Here is an 18,561-nt window from a genome sequence, read left to right as displayed (position 1 = left end):
TGGATGTTATTACAGCATGTGTCAGAGAATAAGTCCCCTGCAGTATGATGATGGTGCTTTGGTGGACCTGACTAGAGAAGAGGTGGAAAGGAAACAAGCTCTTGAAGATTGAGGGTTAAGGATAATTAGGGCCAAGACAAAATATCTGTGGATGGGAGGAGAACCCTGTTGTTAAAATGGGTGGTGTGAATAACATTAAGCAGGTTAACATGCGCAAGTTCCTTGAGTCATATGTGATGGATAATGGAGGCATGGAATCAGAAATTGAAAACGGGATAATGTAGAAGTAGAAGTGTTGAACACGATTCATTAATGAAGACTACGGTGATTTTGGCATGTCTACGGAGAGAAGATCATGTGTGCCAAAGGGCCATGGATATGGAGGTGCATTGGGGGAGAGGAGGAGGGGAAGGTCAAAGTTCAGATGAAAAATTAAAGTAGTGAATGACTCAGAGAAAAAGGATTAAGAGATCGGGATGTCCATGATAGATGAGAATGGAGAAGGGTTATACGAGCAGTGATCCCTATAGAGATGGATAAAGGCTTTAAAACAAAGATGACAATGCTTGCCACTGTTTATAGATGTGTATTATGATCTAAATATCTTACTCTTAATCGTGTGACTAAATTTTTAAATATTTAACTTTGCCGGTGAATATATAATAGCTGCAACTCTGTTGCTCGACAGACACATACATAAAAAACTCGCGAGCGATCGCTATGCAGGTTGCGGGTGTGCCCACCAGCGCCAACTGTCGGCCAGATACCACTCTCGGATGTAAACAAAACCTTCAATTTCTTCTCTGTCGACGTGTCGACAAGACGTACTTTTACTCGCTGTTGAACCTGGAGTTTTTCCCATCATATTTGGTGAAGTACTTTAATTTGGTTTGAGCTTTCGCAGTACAGGTGTTTTTCTTCAAATAAATCCTTGAACTCGTTTTTGGAAGATTTAATTTTTGATGACAAAGAGAGTATGGACTTTCTTTGACTTTTAAATGGCCGACCCTTCCCTTAGACGGGAGTGTGTTTAGGCTTTTAGCAATTATCTTATCACGTTATAAATTAATTATAGATTTTCCTCTATATATTTTATATCTCACCGCCTTTATTAGGCCTCTTCGATTAACTTTCCATTTATAATAAACATAAAAATAAATTTTAATGATTTGTTTATATGCGACCTTTCCTGAGAGTAGGCGGTCCTAACTTGGAAACCGAAGTTAAACAACGTTGAGCCCTTTCAATCGTAAATAGCTTTTAAAGAGCTAATGATTTAAAACTTTTTAAATGAATATTTTTTAATAGATATTTTATGAAAGATTTTCTTTGAATAGTCTTCGTACTGTTTCAAAGATGAACTAACGTTTAGTTTATTTATGCTACGCAGTTTGCGCTCTATCGTTACGATAGAGAGAGAGAGTATCACGGTTTCACTTTGCAGAAAGAGTAAATCGATTCTGACGTTTTGTTCATTCTTCTTTCAAAGCTTGAATGTTTTAAATTCTATTTTAAAGGAATTTTTTAATTGAAAAACCTTTGAGTTTTTTCCTTTGGTCAAATAACATGTTTTTTTGACGAAACGTAAGTGGGCTCTTCTCTTAGGTGCGAAATCAAGAGAGAGAGAGAGAGATAGAGACGGAGGGAGAGAGAGGAGAGAAAACGTTCCGTTCAAGCGGGTAACGTTGTTCTCGAGTTACTCTCGTCCCTAGTCTCTGTACGGGGAGAAAGGATAAAACGTTTTTAGTTTTTTATTCTCGTCCCCAGGCAATGTACGGTGAGAGATTGAAAACGTAGTTTTGAATGAACTAGTGTTTAGTCTCTTCCCCAGCCACTGAATATTTCATCTTAAAATATGTTTACTGTTGTTTGCTGGTATTAATGTGCTTGCATTATACGACTGATTTCGCAATTACTACCTTTTGATGAGGGTAGAATTGCGTGCTTCAGGTAGAAATCAGTAAAAGTTTCGATTTCAGTGAAATAAGTGCAAAACAGAAAATCGTAGTGATAAAGTGATATTACGCAAAGTGTTATCAGTGTTGCGACCGAGGGTTCGTCTGTTCGTGCCTGTCGTTCGCCTAGTCCGGGACCTCTTGCAAGCTCCCAAGCCCAGGGGAGAAGTAATGTCGTACGACTTATGTGTTCGAGAGGCCTTGATCAGCGAACAGACGTTCCCTCTATGGTATCGGGTGTATCTTACCAAGATCACCCCTACCATAAGGCGAGAGAGACGTTTTTTTCTCCTCGTCATCCGAAGGCTTTTCTCATAAGAAACCTGAAACAAGGTTTCGAGGCCCTTAAGCAAAAGTCAGTCCTTTCAGGACAGGTCCAGTGTCCTGGTTGTAGCCATTAGGACAGCTCTGACCCTATGCAGTCATCGGAAGACTGCTCGCCGCCTATCAAAAGCGTAACACAGACTCCGAGAGTTTTTGTTGGCAAGGTTTTGCGGTCACAGACGTTACCCTCGTCTCTTACCGCAACCATTTCCGTTGATCCTAAATGGGTTGTACGGCAAGACATGCAGTATAAGCTTGCCTCCCTTATGGAAGACTATTCTGCCTATAAGTCCGTTGAGCCTAGCCGTTTATCTCATCGAGATCCTGGCTTTCAGCCACCCTAACGTTCCTTTGTGCGTCCTGTTGACGTTGGCGTAGCTAAGTCACATCAGTCAGGTTGTTTAGAACCACACTCGATGCGGTCTCGTGTGGATTTTCAGCCACATTTGGACGTTAGGCCACTTGCTGATGCTCCTGTTGACGTTCAGGACGTTCACTAACAATCAGAGTTGACTTGTTTTGACGCTGAGCGTCAACCTCCGCATTCTAGAGATGTTTTGACTGCTCAGTCTAGGCGGTCAAAGCAGTCTCGAGTGGACGCTGTGCGTCCTCACGCACCTGTTGTTGTTGACAGTTCACAGACTGTCAAACAGTTACATGACGTTGCGTCCTGGTCTCTCGCACTTGTTGTTGTTGACAGTTCACAGACTGTCAAGCAGTTACATGACGTTGCGTCCTGGTCCGCTACTAATGCACCAGTGCGTGTGGACTCTGCTTGTAAAGCATTGCCACCACGGTAGGTCTCTCCCTTGCTTGAGACTCGGCTATTATCGGACAAGGTTCCTTCAGATGAGGAAGTTGCTGTTCCCCCTCCTACTGATATTCCCTTGAGGACTCTGTCAGACGGAGAGGAGCCTAAAGCTGCTTAGCCCTCTATGGACTTTAAATAAATCATGCTGATTTTTAAGGATCTTTGTCCAGATCTTTTTGTAACTGCTGCTCCTCGTTCGCCTAAACGTCAGAGCTTACACTAGGCCTAGCTACTTCGAAGCCGTTGTTTTATAAGCTAGTGCTCTCTCGCTCTCCTAGAGAGCTTTACGTTTGCTAGGCGACTGGTTTATCACCAGGAGGAGTTTGGGGGATACAGCCTTTGCTTTCCCTTCTTTTAAACTGACTTGTAGAGCGAGAGTCTGATATGACACGAGAGAAGTTCTCGGCTTGGGAGTTCCTGCCTCTGTCCAGATAGACTTCTCAAACCTCATAGACTCTCCCTGGCGCCTGGCCATGAGACGCTCCAAGATTTTACAGGTCAACTTCACAGCTGTTTTCGAGCCTTTGAAGTTTTGCTGTACAATTATGTCATGCATAAACAAGGCTTTCAGGGATGGCTCCAATGATCTGACAGCCACATTCTCTGCAGGAACAAGTCCCTCAGGGATGGCTCCATGATTTGGCAGCCATGTTCACTGCAGGAGTACGTAAGAGGCAAGTGCGCTCAATGTGTTCATTGTCAAGACAAACTTCACGATGAAGTCTTCCAGGCTGTCTTGACAGCATTTATGGAAGGCGACTGGATGGTCTCTGTCGACCTTCAGGAGGCATACTTCCACATTCCTATACACCCGGATTCCCAACCGTTTCTGAGGTTTGTTTACAAGAATGTGGGGTACCAGTTTCGAGCTATCGGGGATCCGAGCCTCCCTGTACTTGGACGACTGGCTTCTCAGAGCATCGTCCAGCCTTCACTGTCTGCAGGATCTACATTGGACGTTGAGTCTGGCCGGGGAGTTGGGACTTGTGGTCAACCTAAAAGTCCCAACTGATCCCATCCCAGATTATTCTTTTTTTGGGGATGGAGATTCGCAGTCAAGCCCTGCTCGAAGTCCAACTAATGCTGAAAAGAAAACGTTTATTCAGTCAGGAGTTGGAACAGTCTCGTAGGGACTCTCTCATCCCTGGAGCAGTTTGTCTCACTAGGGAGACTACCCCTTCTGCCTCTCCGGTTCCATCTAGCCTCTCACTGGAACTAGGACAAGACATTAGAGACGGTATCATTCCCAGTCTCCGAACCAATAAAGGCATGCCTGAAATGGTGGGACAGCAATATCAGTCTGAGAGAGGGACTATCCCTAGCAGTCAAGAACCCAAACCACGTGTTGTCCTCAGACGCGTCGGGTTTGCGTTGGGTGCGACCCTGGACGGTCGGGAATGCGCTGGTCTGTGGACCTCAAGTCAGAAGAGCATACACATCAACGGCAAGGAGTTATTAGCAGTCCACTTGGCCTTGATGATATTAGGAAGCGTCTTCGAAACTAAGTGGTAGAGGTCAACTCAGACAACACCACAACTTTGGCGTACATCTCCAAGCAAGGAGGCACACACTCCTTCACGCTGCTCGAGATCGCAAGGGACCTTCTCTTATGGTCTAGAATTCGAGGCATCTCCCTGTTGACTAGATTCATCCAGGGGGACTTGAACGTCTTGGCAGACTGTCTCAGTCGGAGGGGTCAGGTGATACCCACGGAATGGACCCTCCACAAGGACGTGGGCAAGAGTCTTTGGGCTTCTTGGGGTCAACCAACCATAGACCTCTTTGCCTCCTCGTTGACCAAAAGGTTACCAATCTTTTGCTCTCCAGTCCTAGATACAGAAGCAATCTACATAGACGCGTTTCTACTGGATTGGTCTTTTATGGACTTATATGCATTCCCACCATTCAAGATAGTCAACAAGGTACTGCAGAAGTTCGCCTCTCACGGAGGGACAAGGTTGACGTTGGTTGCTACCCTCTGGCCCGCGAGAGAGTGGTTCACCGAGGTACTTCAATGGCTGGTAGACTTTCCAAGAAGTCTTCCTCTAAGGGTAGATCTGTTACGTCAGCCCCACGTAAAGAATGTCCATCAAAGCCTCCCCGCTCTTCGTCTGACTTCCTTCACACTATCGAAAGACTCTCAAGAGCCAGAGGTTTTTCGAAGGAGGCAGTCAGTGCGATTGCAAGAGCTAGGAGAGCTACTACCATTAGAGTATACCAGTCGAAGTGGGAAGTCTTTCGAGACTGGTGCAAGTCAGCATCTGTGTCCTCGTCCAGTACCTCTGTAGCCCAAATCGCAGATTTTCTTTTACATCTGAGAAAGGTTCGCTCCCTTTCAGCTCCCACGATTAAGGGCTACAGGAGCATGTTGGCTTTGGTCTTTCGACATAGAGGCTTAGATCTTTCCAACAATAAAGATCTCCAAGATCTCCTTAAGTCTTTCGAGACCTCTAAGGAACGTCGTTTGGCAACTCCTGGATGGAACTTAGACGTGGTCCTAAGGTTCCTCATGTCAGACAGGTTTGAGCCATTACATTCAGCCTCCCTGAAGGATCTCACCCTCAAGACACTTTTCCTAGTGTGCTTGGCTTCGGCTAAAAGGGTCAGTGAACTTCATGCCTTCAGTAAGAACATCGGCTTTTCTACAGAAAAAAGCCACTTATTCACTTCAACTTGGTTTCCTGGCCAAAAATGAACTGCCTTCTCGTCCTTGGCCTAAATCTTTTGATATTCCTTGCTTATCAGAGATCGTAGGCAACGAACTGGAAAGAGTATTATGTCCTGTTAGAGCTCTTAAGTTCGATTTAGCTCGTACCAAGTCATTACGAGGGAAATCTGAGGCATTATCTGAGGCATTATGGTGCTCAGTTAAGAAACCTTCATTGCCTATGTCAAAGAATTCTTTGTCATATTTTATGAGATTTTTTTAATACGAGAAGCTCATTCTCACTTGAATGAGAAAGACCGATGTTTGCTTAAGGTTAAGACACACGAAGTTAGAGATATAGCAACCTCCGTGGCCTTCAAGCAAAATAAATCTCTGCAAAGTATTATGGACGCGACTTCTTGGAGAAACAAGTCAGTGTTCACGTCATTTTACTTAAAAGATGTCCAGACTCTTTACGAGGACTGCTACACACTGGGTCCATTCGTAGCAGCGAGTGCAGTAGTGGGTGAGGGTTCTACCACTACACTTCCCTAATTCCAATATCCTTTTAATCTGTCTCTTGAAATGTTTTTAATATTGTTTTATGGGTTGTTCGGAATCCTGATTGATTTGGCGGGTGGTCAAAGTCATTTCTTGAGAGCGCCCAGATTAGGGGTTTGATGAGGTCCTGTTGTATGGGTTGCAGCCCTTGATACTTCAGCTCCTGGGAGTCTCAGCATCCTAAGAGGATCGCTGGGCTCCGTGAGGAAGACAGACTTACAAGGCAGAGTAATCGTCTAAGTCAACTTCCTCACCAGGTACCTATTTATTTTGGTTTTGTTATATTGATAACTGCAAAATGAAAAAACTCTTAGCTTATACGCTGTAAACATAATTAACTCTGGTCTCTACCCACCTCCTTGGGTGTGAATCAGCTATTATATATTCACCGGCTAAGTTAAATCTTTAAAAATGATATTTTAATTATAAAATAAATTTTTGAATATACTTACCCGGTGAATATATAAATTAAATGACCCTCCCTTCCTCCCCAATAGAGACGCAGTGGGATGAGAAGAAATTGAAGGTTTTGTTTACATTCGAGAGTGGTATCTGGCCGACAGTTGGCGCTGGTGGGCACACCCGCAACCTGCATAGCGATCGCTCGCGAGTTTTTTATGTATGTGTCTGTCGAGCAACAGAGTTGCAGCTATTATATATTCTCCGGGTAAGTATATTCAAAAATTTATTTTATAATTAAAATATCATATTTACCAAAAAATAAAATTTAATTATTTTTCTTATTCTTTCCTTTTGCAGAGTGGAATAGCCTAATAGTAGGACGTCTTAGTCAGGTTCACATTTTGAATTTAGAAGCTTCTAACCAAAGTCTTCGTCTTAATAGTGAAGAAATTATTAATCAGGAGTTAATATTTGCTGCACATCTTGGTCTCCCAGCCATCACTTTTTCTCTATCAACCGATCGATGTGCAAACATTGCTAGGTTGATTCACAACAGAACCATACAAGGAGTATGCTATCAGGTATGTAATTGCAACTGCTGCATGGTTATTTGTACTTGGCAAAGACGTTGGTGTCCATCAACACTGAGCTCTTTTCTTTATTATTAATGATGGATGAAGCCACAGTGCAGATGGTGGTCCACAGGTACCAGGTAGTTTTTTATGCAGATAAGATATATTGCAAACTCCAGAATCTGAGGAAGAGGTGTGGGACATTTTTAAAAAGCTAGCGCTCTCTCTCTCTCTCTCTCTCTCTCTCTCTCTCTCTCTCTCTCTCTCTCTCTCTCTCTCTCTCTCTCTCTCTCTCTCTCTCTCTCTCTCTCTCTCTCTCTCTCTCTCTCTCTCTCTCTCTCTCTCTCTCTCTCTGTGTGTGTGTGTGTTTTTTTTTTTTTTTTTGTAACTTACCAGGTAACAAACGAATATCATAAATTATCGGTAAGGGTTAACAGCATTGCAAATACCATATACAGAAATTTATTCAGAATTATAAATGAAACTCATGCAAATAGATGTGTGATTGAAAATTAATGCTGCCAATTTTTGCCGGTTTATAGATGTTACTGGCTTGTGTATCCATATTAACTTTTTTTTTTCCCTGATTATTTCTTTGATATATTTTGTGCTTTCAATTGTTTATACTCTACTGTATATCTATTTTATATGAAAAAAATTGCTATTAATAAAGTACTGTACTTTGACGAGTAAACCATTGCCAAATATTTTGAAAAACTTCTATTATTAGATTGCTTTGATGGGTAAACCATAGCCACATATTCTGATAAGTGATGTAGCGTATGATTTTACTCTTGGAAAATAGGCTAATACTTGTGTCTCTTTGAAACGTTGCATGAAACAAAAGTATAGTACACTTAAACTACAGTAACTATTTAACGCTATGTATGTCATAGTGAAGACAACCTTGACAATCTTATAGAAAGTATCTGGTTTTACAGAATTCTTGTTTTCCGAGATTCTTTAATGAATATTTCTATTTGTAATTGGGATTTTGTTTATCCTCAGATTTGGGTTAGAGTACCTCTTCAAGCACCGGAAGAAGTTGCATCTCAGTACCGTTCAGACAAAGAGGAAAGTGAAGATGGGTTTGCCATTGATACATGGAATTGGTGGAATAAGTAAGCCTGCTCATAGTCTCTTCATAATTTTATTTACCAAGGCAGTATGTGTATAAGAAGGATTTGTCCCTTTTGAATTAAGACTTTATTTTCGTTTTCCATTTCCACTGCTAAATAACATATCGCAAATACCACCTACTCTTTATTCAAGTCACAGACTTTGTAGATATGAAAGTAGCTATATACAATCCAGCAGGAGACCTGAAAATATCCAGGAAGTGATAAGATTTAGGGATAAAAAGAACTGAAGACATAAAGAATAGTTAATTTTGTTTACATATGAAATGGTAGATGATGGTCATAACCATCTTTATAGAATCTTAATTTTTGGTATCCTTACCAAAGTTGTTATAATGACTTACAAAGGTAACTGCAGCTTTTCATTAGCAGAAATTACTGGAAACCATACAATTAAATCCCACAGGTTTTTGTTATTTGATGTTTAAAAGTTAGTAATATCTAGGTTTTTGCTGAAGTCGAAACACATTGTCTTTTTAATGATGTAGACATTTTTAGAGTACTATATGCCCCTCAGGAATAGAGATTTTTTTTTATTTCTGCTTCTTAGTAACAATGATGCAATACAGTACTTTGTGTTACTCACTGCTTCATTATAATTGATGGATGGTATATCCATATTCCATTAATAATTTTCTCATGTAGCTTGATAAAAAATGATTTGGGCTGTAGTTATTACTAAACCAGCAATTATCAGAGTCCAAGTGCAGGTGACAGTATTATAAACTTTCTCAATGGGGCCTTCTATGCTACACATTGATAGTGGTGATGCAGTGGATAATAATTGAGTATGTGAATGTATATATCTTTGAATGCTTCACATTTATAGATATCTAAAATACTCGGGAAAATTTTAATATAACTGTTGTTTTTATAATGGTACGATTCACCTAATGTTAGGTTATTCAGTTGTCTAATTTTACTTGTGATGATTTCTTGATAAAAAAAGAAACAGGTCATTCAGATTTTAGCCATGTTAAATAAAGGATTGGACAAAGTTTTGAATAAAGAGTTATCAATATAATTTATTGGAGAGTTGTTTGTAAGAATGAAGCAAAGTGAAACCAGCCATGGGCTGTTTTTTCTGGCCTGTTTAATGGTGTTGTCATGAGTCACCTCCCGTGGCCCACAGTAGGCTTTACTTGAGATAGATGTGCCTACTTTTTATCCTGCTCTACCTTCATTCAGGGTTTCTTTATTTCAGTCATATTATGAAGTTGAATATCTTCTATTAGGGCATGTAGTCCAAGTTCAGGGCAGGGTTGCCAGATTATTTCCACTGGATTATCGTACATGAGCGCTAAAATTATCGTTTTTCACCCAAAATTATCGTACACACTTTTAACACATTACATTAAGAAGTTACATAAATTACTTATTTCAAGGTATTTTATTAAACACACACACACACTATACATATATATATATATATATATATATATATATATATATATATATATATATATATATATATATATATATATCAAGCATCTGTTACAAAATATTTTTGTATAATAGTGAACTGTTTTTAACTCCGTATCCTTAAGTTCATTTGGTTTTTATCACGTACTGTCGTTCTACAAATAAAAATAATAATTCTTTAGATAACAACGAAACTTTTACGTGTAGTGCAGTATTGTAATAACTACTTTGTCTGACTGAAGAAAATGCACTGACGTTTCTGCAAAACCTAATCAAAAATAGTAAAAGACTGCAATCGAATGGATATTAAAGACAATTGGAAATTAATTTTACAGACATAACTCTCCCTGACAACTGGTATCATTGAAATAACAATTCGGAGCTCTCCATTGCTCGAATATATACATCAATTGTTTAAAATGAAATTAAATTTCTAGCCAACAGAAACGTATAAATTGTTGAAGATATTCATACAGATAACACATAGTAACTCTGATTCTTATTCAAAGAGAAAATTCCATGTAGATAGTAAAAGTATTTCTATAACAAGATCTTTTATTATAGTGTTTTCGTGTCCCATTTTGTTTGATAAAATACATTTTCCATTGATTAAAAGCTTTGCCAATCCTATGCTAAGGTAATGCATAACATTTCTCTTCCATAGAGTTAATCTCTTGACTTATTCCTCCCACCTACGGGCCCACAGGAATAGTAGGCTACCCTCATTAACAGGAAAACAACCAGAAAAAAACCATGGATAAATCTAATAATTTTGAAGAATTAATTTGATAAATGCTTGTGAAAAAAATGTAAAATTATGTTTTTTTTTCTCTTCTGAAACCTCGAAATTATAGTACAAAAGCGTACGATACTTAAGGTATGTATCGTACATCGTACCGGACCCAAAATAATCGTACATGTATGATAATTATCGTACGAATGGCAACCCTGGTTCAGGGATTCATCCTATCTTATATGAACTTTCAAAGCTTGGATAATTGCTACAACTGACCTCTCATTTTTTTTTTTTTTTTTTTTTTTTTTTTTTTTTTTTTTTTTTTTTTGTGGAAAGGAAGGTTTTTTCAACTTTAGTAAAGATAAATTTTGAAAAATTTTCAGTCCAGTGTGTATTTTCTGTTTCTTTGTTTTTGAAATCTAAAAAGTGAAAAGGCAAGTCTTTTAAAATTGTAATTTGATCATTACTGATTTGTTTAGCCTTGAATTCTTTTCTTTGTGTTAACAGTAGGTATGTGTGGCTATTTACAAGCATTTAATATACCTATAAGGATATTGAATTGGTTGGCATTGTCATGCAATGACTAATGTCGTAAAATACTCTTTCAGATTTCACAGCATTTGTGATATAGAAAGAAAAATTTGTCTTGCCCTAGAAATATCTCCTAATCTACCAGATCAGAATGTGATTGACAGGTAAGCTAAACTATGGTGTATTTCTTTATCAATATTGTTGGCACTTTTGAGCCTAACATGTGATTGTTAAGCTTAGCAGATTACTGAAGTTTTATTAAATCTTATTCTTATGATGTAATTTAAATGCCTCTTCAGATAATCCATTTTTGTGTAGATCTTTTAAAGATCCTTGCCAGATTAAGATTATAAGAATGAATTATATGTTTAGATGGCTTATTTCATTCTTAAACCTTACTTTACTGGTATAGATGAATTTGTTACTGCACTTGTAATAGCAATTGAGTATGGCACTTCATATATATATTAATTTTAACAAATAGATCTTGGGTGCATAAGATTTTATCAAATAATGAAATCTATTTTATTGAGACGATATTTTTGTTGATTTCAATTCCTCTAGATAAAATAATGTATATTTTTAAATATTTAACTTAGCCGGTGAATATATAATAGCTGCAACTCTGTTGCTCGGCAGACAAAAAACAGTAAAAACTCGCCAGCGATCGCTATACAGGTTGCGGGTGTGCCCACCAGCGCCAACTGTCGGCCAGATACCACTCTCGATGTAAACAAAGACTCAATTTCTTCTCTGTCGACGTGTCGACAAGACGTACTTTACTCGCTGTTGAAACCTGGAGTTTTTCCCATCATATTTGGTGAAGTACTTTAATTTGGTTTGAGCTTTCGCAGTACAGGTGTTTTTCTTCAAATAAATCCTTGAACTCTTTTTTTGGATCGGATTAATTGTTGATGACTTAGATCGTTTTTTGGAATTTTCCCTTGACCAATTCAAAATGGCTGACCTTTCACAAGTTCCCAAGTTCAGAAAATGTAATGCTAGGGACTGTCATAGGCGTCTTCCAAAGGCTTCTCTCGACCCTCACACTGTTTGTTCCAATTGTCGGGGTAAAACCTGTCAATTGGAAGATCGGTGTGAGGAATGCATGGGCCTTTCGGAATTCGATTTTATCGAATTTGAGAAGTATACACGCAGACTAGAGAGAGGTAGGGTAAGGAGAAGCTCTTCTAGGTCGGTAGATTTTTCCTCTCCACATGCCCCTGAACCTAATCCTTCCCCTGTAGTGGTTGTTCCTAACCCCCCTCCTAGCACTCAGGAACCATCGATGGCAGACATGATGCGTGCTATCCATGCCTTGGGGGAGAGAGTTGAGGCCCTTGCAAGTGACCGCAATCAACTCATGGCGGACGTAAAGGAACTAAAGTGCCAAAGTGCCGCGGCGGAAAGTGTTAAAGTGCCTAGTGTTTCTCAAAGTGTTGTGAACAGTGTTGCGCTTGAGGGTTCGTCTGTTCGTGCCTGTCGTCCTCCTAGTCCGGGACCTCTTGCAAGCTCCCAAGCCCAGGGGAGAAGCAATGTCGTACGACTCATGGGTTCGAGAGGCCTTGATCAGCGAACAGACGTTCCCTCTATGGTATCAGGCGTATCTCCCCAAGATCGCCCCTACCAACGTAAGACGAGAGAGCCCATTTTTACCTCGTCGTCCGAAGGTGTTTCTCGTAAGAAACCTTGGACCAAGGTCTCACGACCTTTGAAGCGTAAGTCGGTCCCTTCAGGACAAGTCCAACGTCACGGTTGCAGCCACTGGGTCAGTTTGGACTCGTTGCCGTCATCTGATGACTGCTCGCCGCCTAAGAGAGGCAAAGCGGTGCCGCCTCAGTCGCTCACCCCGTCTGTTGCCGCACCTGCTGCCGTAGACCCTAAATGGGTGTTGCTGCAGGACATGCAGTCCAAGCTTGCGTCCTTGATGGAGGACTTCAATGCGGAGAAGGTTGCTGCTGAACCTTCTGGCCAACAACCATCCAAGCGGTCTGTTGTGCGTCCTGTTGACGCTGAGGTAGCTTTCTCGCGTCTACCAGTTGGGGTTGTACCTCCACCGATGCGACCCAGTGTGGGTTGCCAGCCGCACGTTGACGTTAGGCGACGCACGGAGGTGGTTGTTGACGTTCAGGACGTTCATCAACCATCAGAGGTGACTTGTTTTGACGCGGTGCGTCAACCTCCGCAACCCGGTATGGTGTTGACTGCACAACCCAGACGGTCTAAACAGTCTCGTGTGGACGCTGTGCGTCCTCGCGCACCCATGGTTGTTGACAGTTCCCAGACTGTGCAGCAGTTCCATGACGCTGCGTCCGGCTCCGTCACGCATGCACCAGTGCGACCGGACTCGGCGAGCCAAACGTTGCCCACTCCTTTGCCGTTTCCTCATCAGTTATCTGATGAGGAACTATCAGATGAGGACGTTGCTGAACCACAAGAGGATCAACCTTCAGAACTTGACGAATCTAAGGCAACTCAACCATCATTGGACTTTAGAAAAGTCATGGCTGTATTTAAGGAGTTGTTCCCGGACCACTTTGTTTCTGTGGCTCCTCGTTCGCCGCCGTCAGAGTTTGTATTAGGCGTGCCTGCTACCGCACCTTCCTTTACTAAACTCGTTCTCTCTCGCTCATCCAAGAGAGCTTTGCGGCTGTTGGGAGATTGGTTAGAGACCAAGAAGAGTTTAGGAAAGACAGCATTTGCTTTTCCCCCATCTAAACTCTCGTCTAGATCGAGCGTCTGGTATGCCATGGGAGAAGTTCTCGGCTTGGGAGTTCCTGCCTCTGCCCAGGGCGACTTCTCAAGTCTTGTAGACTCTCCCCGCCGCCTTGCCATGAGACGCTCGAAGATTTGTTGGTCACCATCGGACCTAGACCACCTTCTTAAAGGTATATTTAGGGCTTTCGAAGTCTTTAACTTCCTAGACTGGTGCTTAGGAGCCCTGAGCAGGAAAATCTCTTCTGCAGATAAGGATGTTTCCTTGCTCATTATGTCCTGCATGGACAAGGCCGTCCGTGATGGGTCCAACGAGCTTGCCGCCTCATTCACGTCCGGAGTCCTGAAGAAGCGAGAGTCTCTATGTTCTTTCCTGTCTGCTGGAGTGACGCCATGCCAAAGATCTGAGCTACTCTTTGCTCCCCTTTCCAAGTGCCTGTTTCCTGAAGTCTTGGTAAAGGAAATTGCCTTGTCTTTAGTTCAGAAGGACACCCACGATCTAGTTGCGTCCTCGGCTCGCAAAGCTCCCCCTTTGCCTACATTGTCTGCTAGACCGAGGATAGACACTCCAGCGTCTCGCTTTATTCCGCCCTTTCGTGGCAGAGCCTCCAGCAGGGGAGGTGCTCGTGCCGAAGGGAAGCGAGGGAAGAGGAAAGGATCCAAGTCCTCTAAGGGCAGAGTCTGACTGCCCGCAACTTCAGACAGCAGTAGGAGCCAGACTCAAGAACTTCTGGCAAGCCTGGGAGAAGAGAGGCGCAGATCAACAATCTGTGAGGTTACTCAGAGAGGGGTACAAAATCGCTTTTGTACGCAAACCCCCTCTAGCGACGTCCCTCATCGATCTCTCTCCCAGGTACAGAGAGGAAGAAAAGAGACAAGCCCTGAAACTGGAAGTGTCTCTTTTGCTAGAGAAGGGAGCGGTGGTCAAAGTCTCGGACCTTCAATCACCGGGGTTTTACAACCGTCTCTTCCTAGTATCAAAGAAGACAGGAGGTTGGAGACCGGTGCTAGACGTCAGTGCTCTGAATGTCTTTGTCACAAAGACGAAGTTTTCCATGAAGACCACAAAGTCAGTCTTAGCAGCGGTCAGAAAGGAAGACTGGATGGTCTCGCTAGACCTAAGGGACGCCTACTTCCACATCCCCATTCACTCAGACTCCCAACCTTTTCTGAGATTCGTCTTCGAAGATGTGGTTTACCAGTTTCGGGCCCTGTGCTTTGGCCTAAGCACAGCTCCTCTCGTATTTACGAGGCTGATGAGGAATGTGGCCAACTCCTCCACTTATCGGACATCCGAGCCTCCCTTTATTTGGACGACTGGCTTCTCAGAGCCTCTTCCAGTCGTCGCTGTCTGAAGGATCTCAAGTGGACTCTAGATCTGACCAAGGAATTGGGACTCCTAGTCAATTTGGAAAAGTCCCAGCTGGTCCCATCCCAAACTATTCTGTATTTAGGGATGGAGATTCACAGTCAAGCTTTTCGGGCTTTTCCGTCGGCCCCCAGAATAGATCAAGCCCTGCTCTCCATCCAGAAGATGCTGAAGAAAGAACGCTGCTCAGTCAGGCTGTGGATGAGTCTGGTAGGGACGCTGTCATCCCTGGAGCAATTTGTATCACTAGGAAGACTACACCTCCGTCCTCTTCAATTCCATCTGGCTTTTCACAGGAAAAAGGACAAGACGCTAGAGGCGGTCTCGATCCCGATTTCCGGAAAGATAAAGTCTTGTCTGACTTGGTGGAAGGACAATATCAACCTAAGAGAGGGTCTTCCCCTGGCTGTTCAGATACCCAACCATGTTCTCTTCTCGGACGCATCGGACTTGGGCTGGGGCGCGACGCTGGACGGTCGGGAATGCTCAGGTCTGTGGACCTCAAGTCAGAGGAGCATGCATATCAACTGCAAGGAGCTGTTGGCAGTTCATCTGGCCTTGAAAAGCTTCGAGTATCTCCTTCGAGACAAAGTGGTGGAAGTAAACTCGGACAACACCACGGCCTTGGCGTACATCTCCAAACAAGGAGGTACCCACTCACTGACGTTGTACGAGATCGCAAGAGACCTGCTCATCTGGTCAAAAGGTCGAGGCATCTCCCTAGTAACGAGGTTCATCCAGGGCGACTTGAACGTCCTAGCAGATTGTCTCAGTCGGAAAGGGCAAGTAATTCCAACCGAATGGACCCTCCACAAGGATGTGTGCAAGAGACTTTGGGCCTCTTGGGGTCAACCAACCATAGATCTCTTTGCAACCTCGCTGACCAAGAGGCTTCCAATCTATTGCTCTCCAGTCCCGGACCCAGCAGCAATACATATAGATGCCTTCCTCCTAGATTGGTCACATCTGGATCTCTACGCATTCCCACCATTCAAGATTGTCAACAAGGTACTGCAGAAGTTCGCCTCTCACGAAGGGACAAGGTTGACGTTAGTTGCTCCCCTCTGGTCCGCGAGAGAATGGTTCACCGAGGTACTTCGATGGTTAGTAGACGTTCCCAGAAGTCTTCCTCTAAGAGTAGACCTTCTACGTCAGCCACACGTAAAGAAGGTACACCAAAGCCTCCACGCTCTTCGTCTGACTGCCTTCAGACTATCGAAAGACTCTCGAGAGCTAGAGGCTTTTCGAAGGAGGCAGCCAGTGCGATTGCTAGAGCAAGGAGAGCGTCTACCATTAGAGTCTACCAATCGAAGTGGGAAGTCTTCCGAGACTGGTGCAAGTCAGTTTCTGTATCCTCGACCAGTACCTCTGTAGCCCAAATAGCTGATTTTCTCTTATACCTGAGAAAAGGACAATCCCTTTCAGCTCCCACTATCAAGGGCTACAGAAGCATGTTGGCATCGGTCTTCCGGCATAGAGGCTTAGATCTTTCCAACAATAAAGATCTGCAAGACCTCCTTAAGTCTTTTGAGACCACTAAGGAGCGTCGTTTGGCTACTCCTGGGTGGAATTTAGACGTGGTACTAAGATTCCTCATGTCAGACAGGTTTGAGCCTTTACAGTCAGCCTCCCTGAAAGATCTCACTCTTAAGACTCTTTTCCTGGTATGCTTAGCCTCGGCTAAAAGAGTCAGTGAGATTCATGCCTTCAGCAAGAACATCTGATTTTCGTCGGAAAAAGCTAGCCTACTTGTTCGCTGCAACTTGGTTTTCTAGCCAAAAATGAGCTACCTTCTCGGCCTTGGCCTAAATCTTTCGATATTCCCAGCTTATCGGATATCGTAGGCAATGAACTAGAAAGAGTCTTATGCCCTGTTAGAGCTCTTAAGTTCTATTTAGATCGTACTAAACCTTTACGAGGCCAATCTGAAGCTTTATGGTGTTCAGTTAAGAAACCATCCTTGCCTGTGTCAAAGAATGCTTTGTCATACTTTATCAGATTGTTAATACGAGAAGCTCATTCACATCTGAGTGAGGAAGACCGATCTTTGCTTAAGGTTAAGACGCACGAAGTTAGAGCTGTAGCAACTTCCGTGGCCTTTAAGCAAAATAGATCTCTGCAAAGTATAATGGACGCAACCTATTGGAGAAGCAAGTCAGTGTTCGCGTCATTTTACTTGAAAGATGTCCAGTCTCTTTACGAGAACTGCTACACACTGGGACCATTCGTAGCAGCGAGTGCAGTAGTGGGTGAGGGCTCAACCACTACAATTCCCTAATTCCATATCCTTTTAATCTGTCTCTTGAAATGTTTTTAAGGTTGTTTTTATGGGTTGTCCGGAAGACTAAGAAGCCTTTCGCATCCTGGTTGATTTGGCGGGGTGGTCAAAGTCATTTCTTGAGAGCGCCCAGATTAGGGGTTTGATGAGGTCCTGTTGTATAGGTTGCAGCCCTTGATACTTCAGCTCCTAGGGGTCTGTCAGCATCCTAAGAGGATCGCGAGGCTCCGTAAGGAAGACGTACTTACAAGGCAGAGTAATCGTCTAAGTCGACTTCCTTACCAGGTACCTATTTATTTTGTTTTTGTTATATTGATAACTTCCAAAATGAAATAAAAACTCTTAGCTTGTACGATGTAAAACATATTTAACTGGTCTCTACCCACCTCCTTGGGTGTGAATCAGCTATTATATATTCACCGGCTAAGTTAAATATTTAAAATGATATTTTAATTATAAAATAAATTTTTGAATATACTTACCCGGTGAATATATAAATTAAACGACCCTCCCTTCCTCCCCAATAGAGATGCAGTGGGATGAGAAGAAATTGAGTCTTTGTTTACATCGAGAGTGGTATCTGGCCGACAGTTGGCGCTGGTGGGCACACCCGCAACCTGTATAGCGATCGCTGGCGAGTTTTTACTGTTTTTTTGTCTCGAGCAACAGAGTTGCAGCTATTATATATTCACCGGGTAAGTATATTCAAAAATTTATTTTATAATTAAAATATCATTTTACTGAACTTGTGTTTACATCTTATAGATTTTAACAATATTCTTATCACGATTAATTGTGTTACAGATGGATGGGCGAGCCCATCAAATGTGCTGTTCTCCCAACTTCTATATGGTTAACAAATAAGAAAGGATACCCTGTTTTATCATGTGCTCATCAACGACTCATAAAAAGTTTGTTCAAGTTACACGCACAGTTCATCATTTCCGGTCCGTTGAGACACCAGCATTACAAACTATATCAACAGTATTTGGATCATATTATAAGAGTATGTATAAATTTTACTTTGGTCATGATTATTTTCCCTTTGATATCTTGTTCTTATGTTTTCTTCTGATAAAGTAATTTTATTGGTAAAGGT

At 42.3% G+C, this 18,561-nt stretch overlaps 1 protein-coding gene across 2 annotated transcripts in view; it reads left to right on the top strand.

Moving 5' to 3' along the window:
* Window positions 1-18,561, top strand: part of csul (protein arginine N-methyltransferase 5) — an 83,408-nt gene that overhangs the window by 34,203 nt on the left and 30,644 nt on the right. Inside the window, exons 4-6 of one of the 2 annotated variants that reach the window (XM_068356725.1) lie at window positions 8,281-8,393; window positions 11,178-11,264; window positions 18,267-18,468. In XM_068356725.1, coding sequence (XP_068212826.1) covers window positions 8,281-8,393; window positions 11,178-11,264; window positions 18,267-18,468 — 402 coding nt within the window. Of the gene's footprint in view, window positions 1-7,057; window positions 7,282-8,280; window positions 8,394-11,177; window positions 11,265-18,266; window positions 18,469-18,561 lie in introns of both variants that reach the window. The other variant, XM_068356723.1, reaches the window with a different exon arrangement.

Source organism: Palaemon carinicauda, chromosome 33 (genome assembly GCF_036898095.1).
Source record: "Palaemon carinicauda isolate YSFRI2023 chromosome 33, ASM3689809v2, whole genome shotgun sequence".
Taxonomy (NCBI): Eukaryota; Metazoa; Arthropoda; class Malacostraca; order Decapoda; family Palaemonidae; genus Palaemon; species Palaemon carinicauda.
The sequence above is the reverse complement of the archived record's forward strand: the minus strand, read 5'-3'. Positions and strand labels throughout refer to the sequence as shown.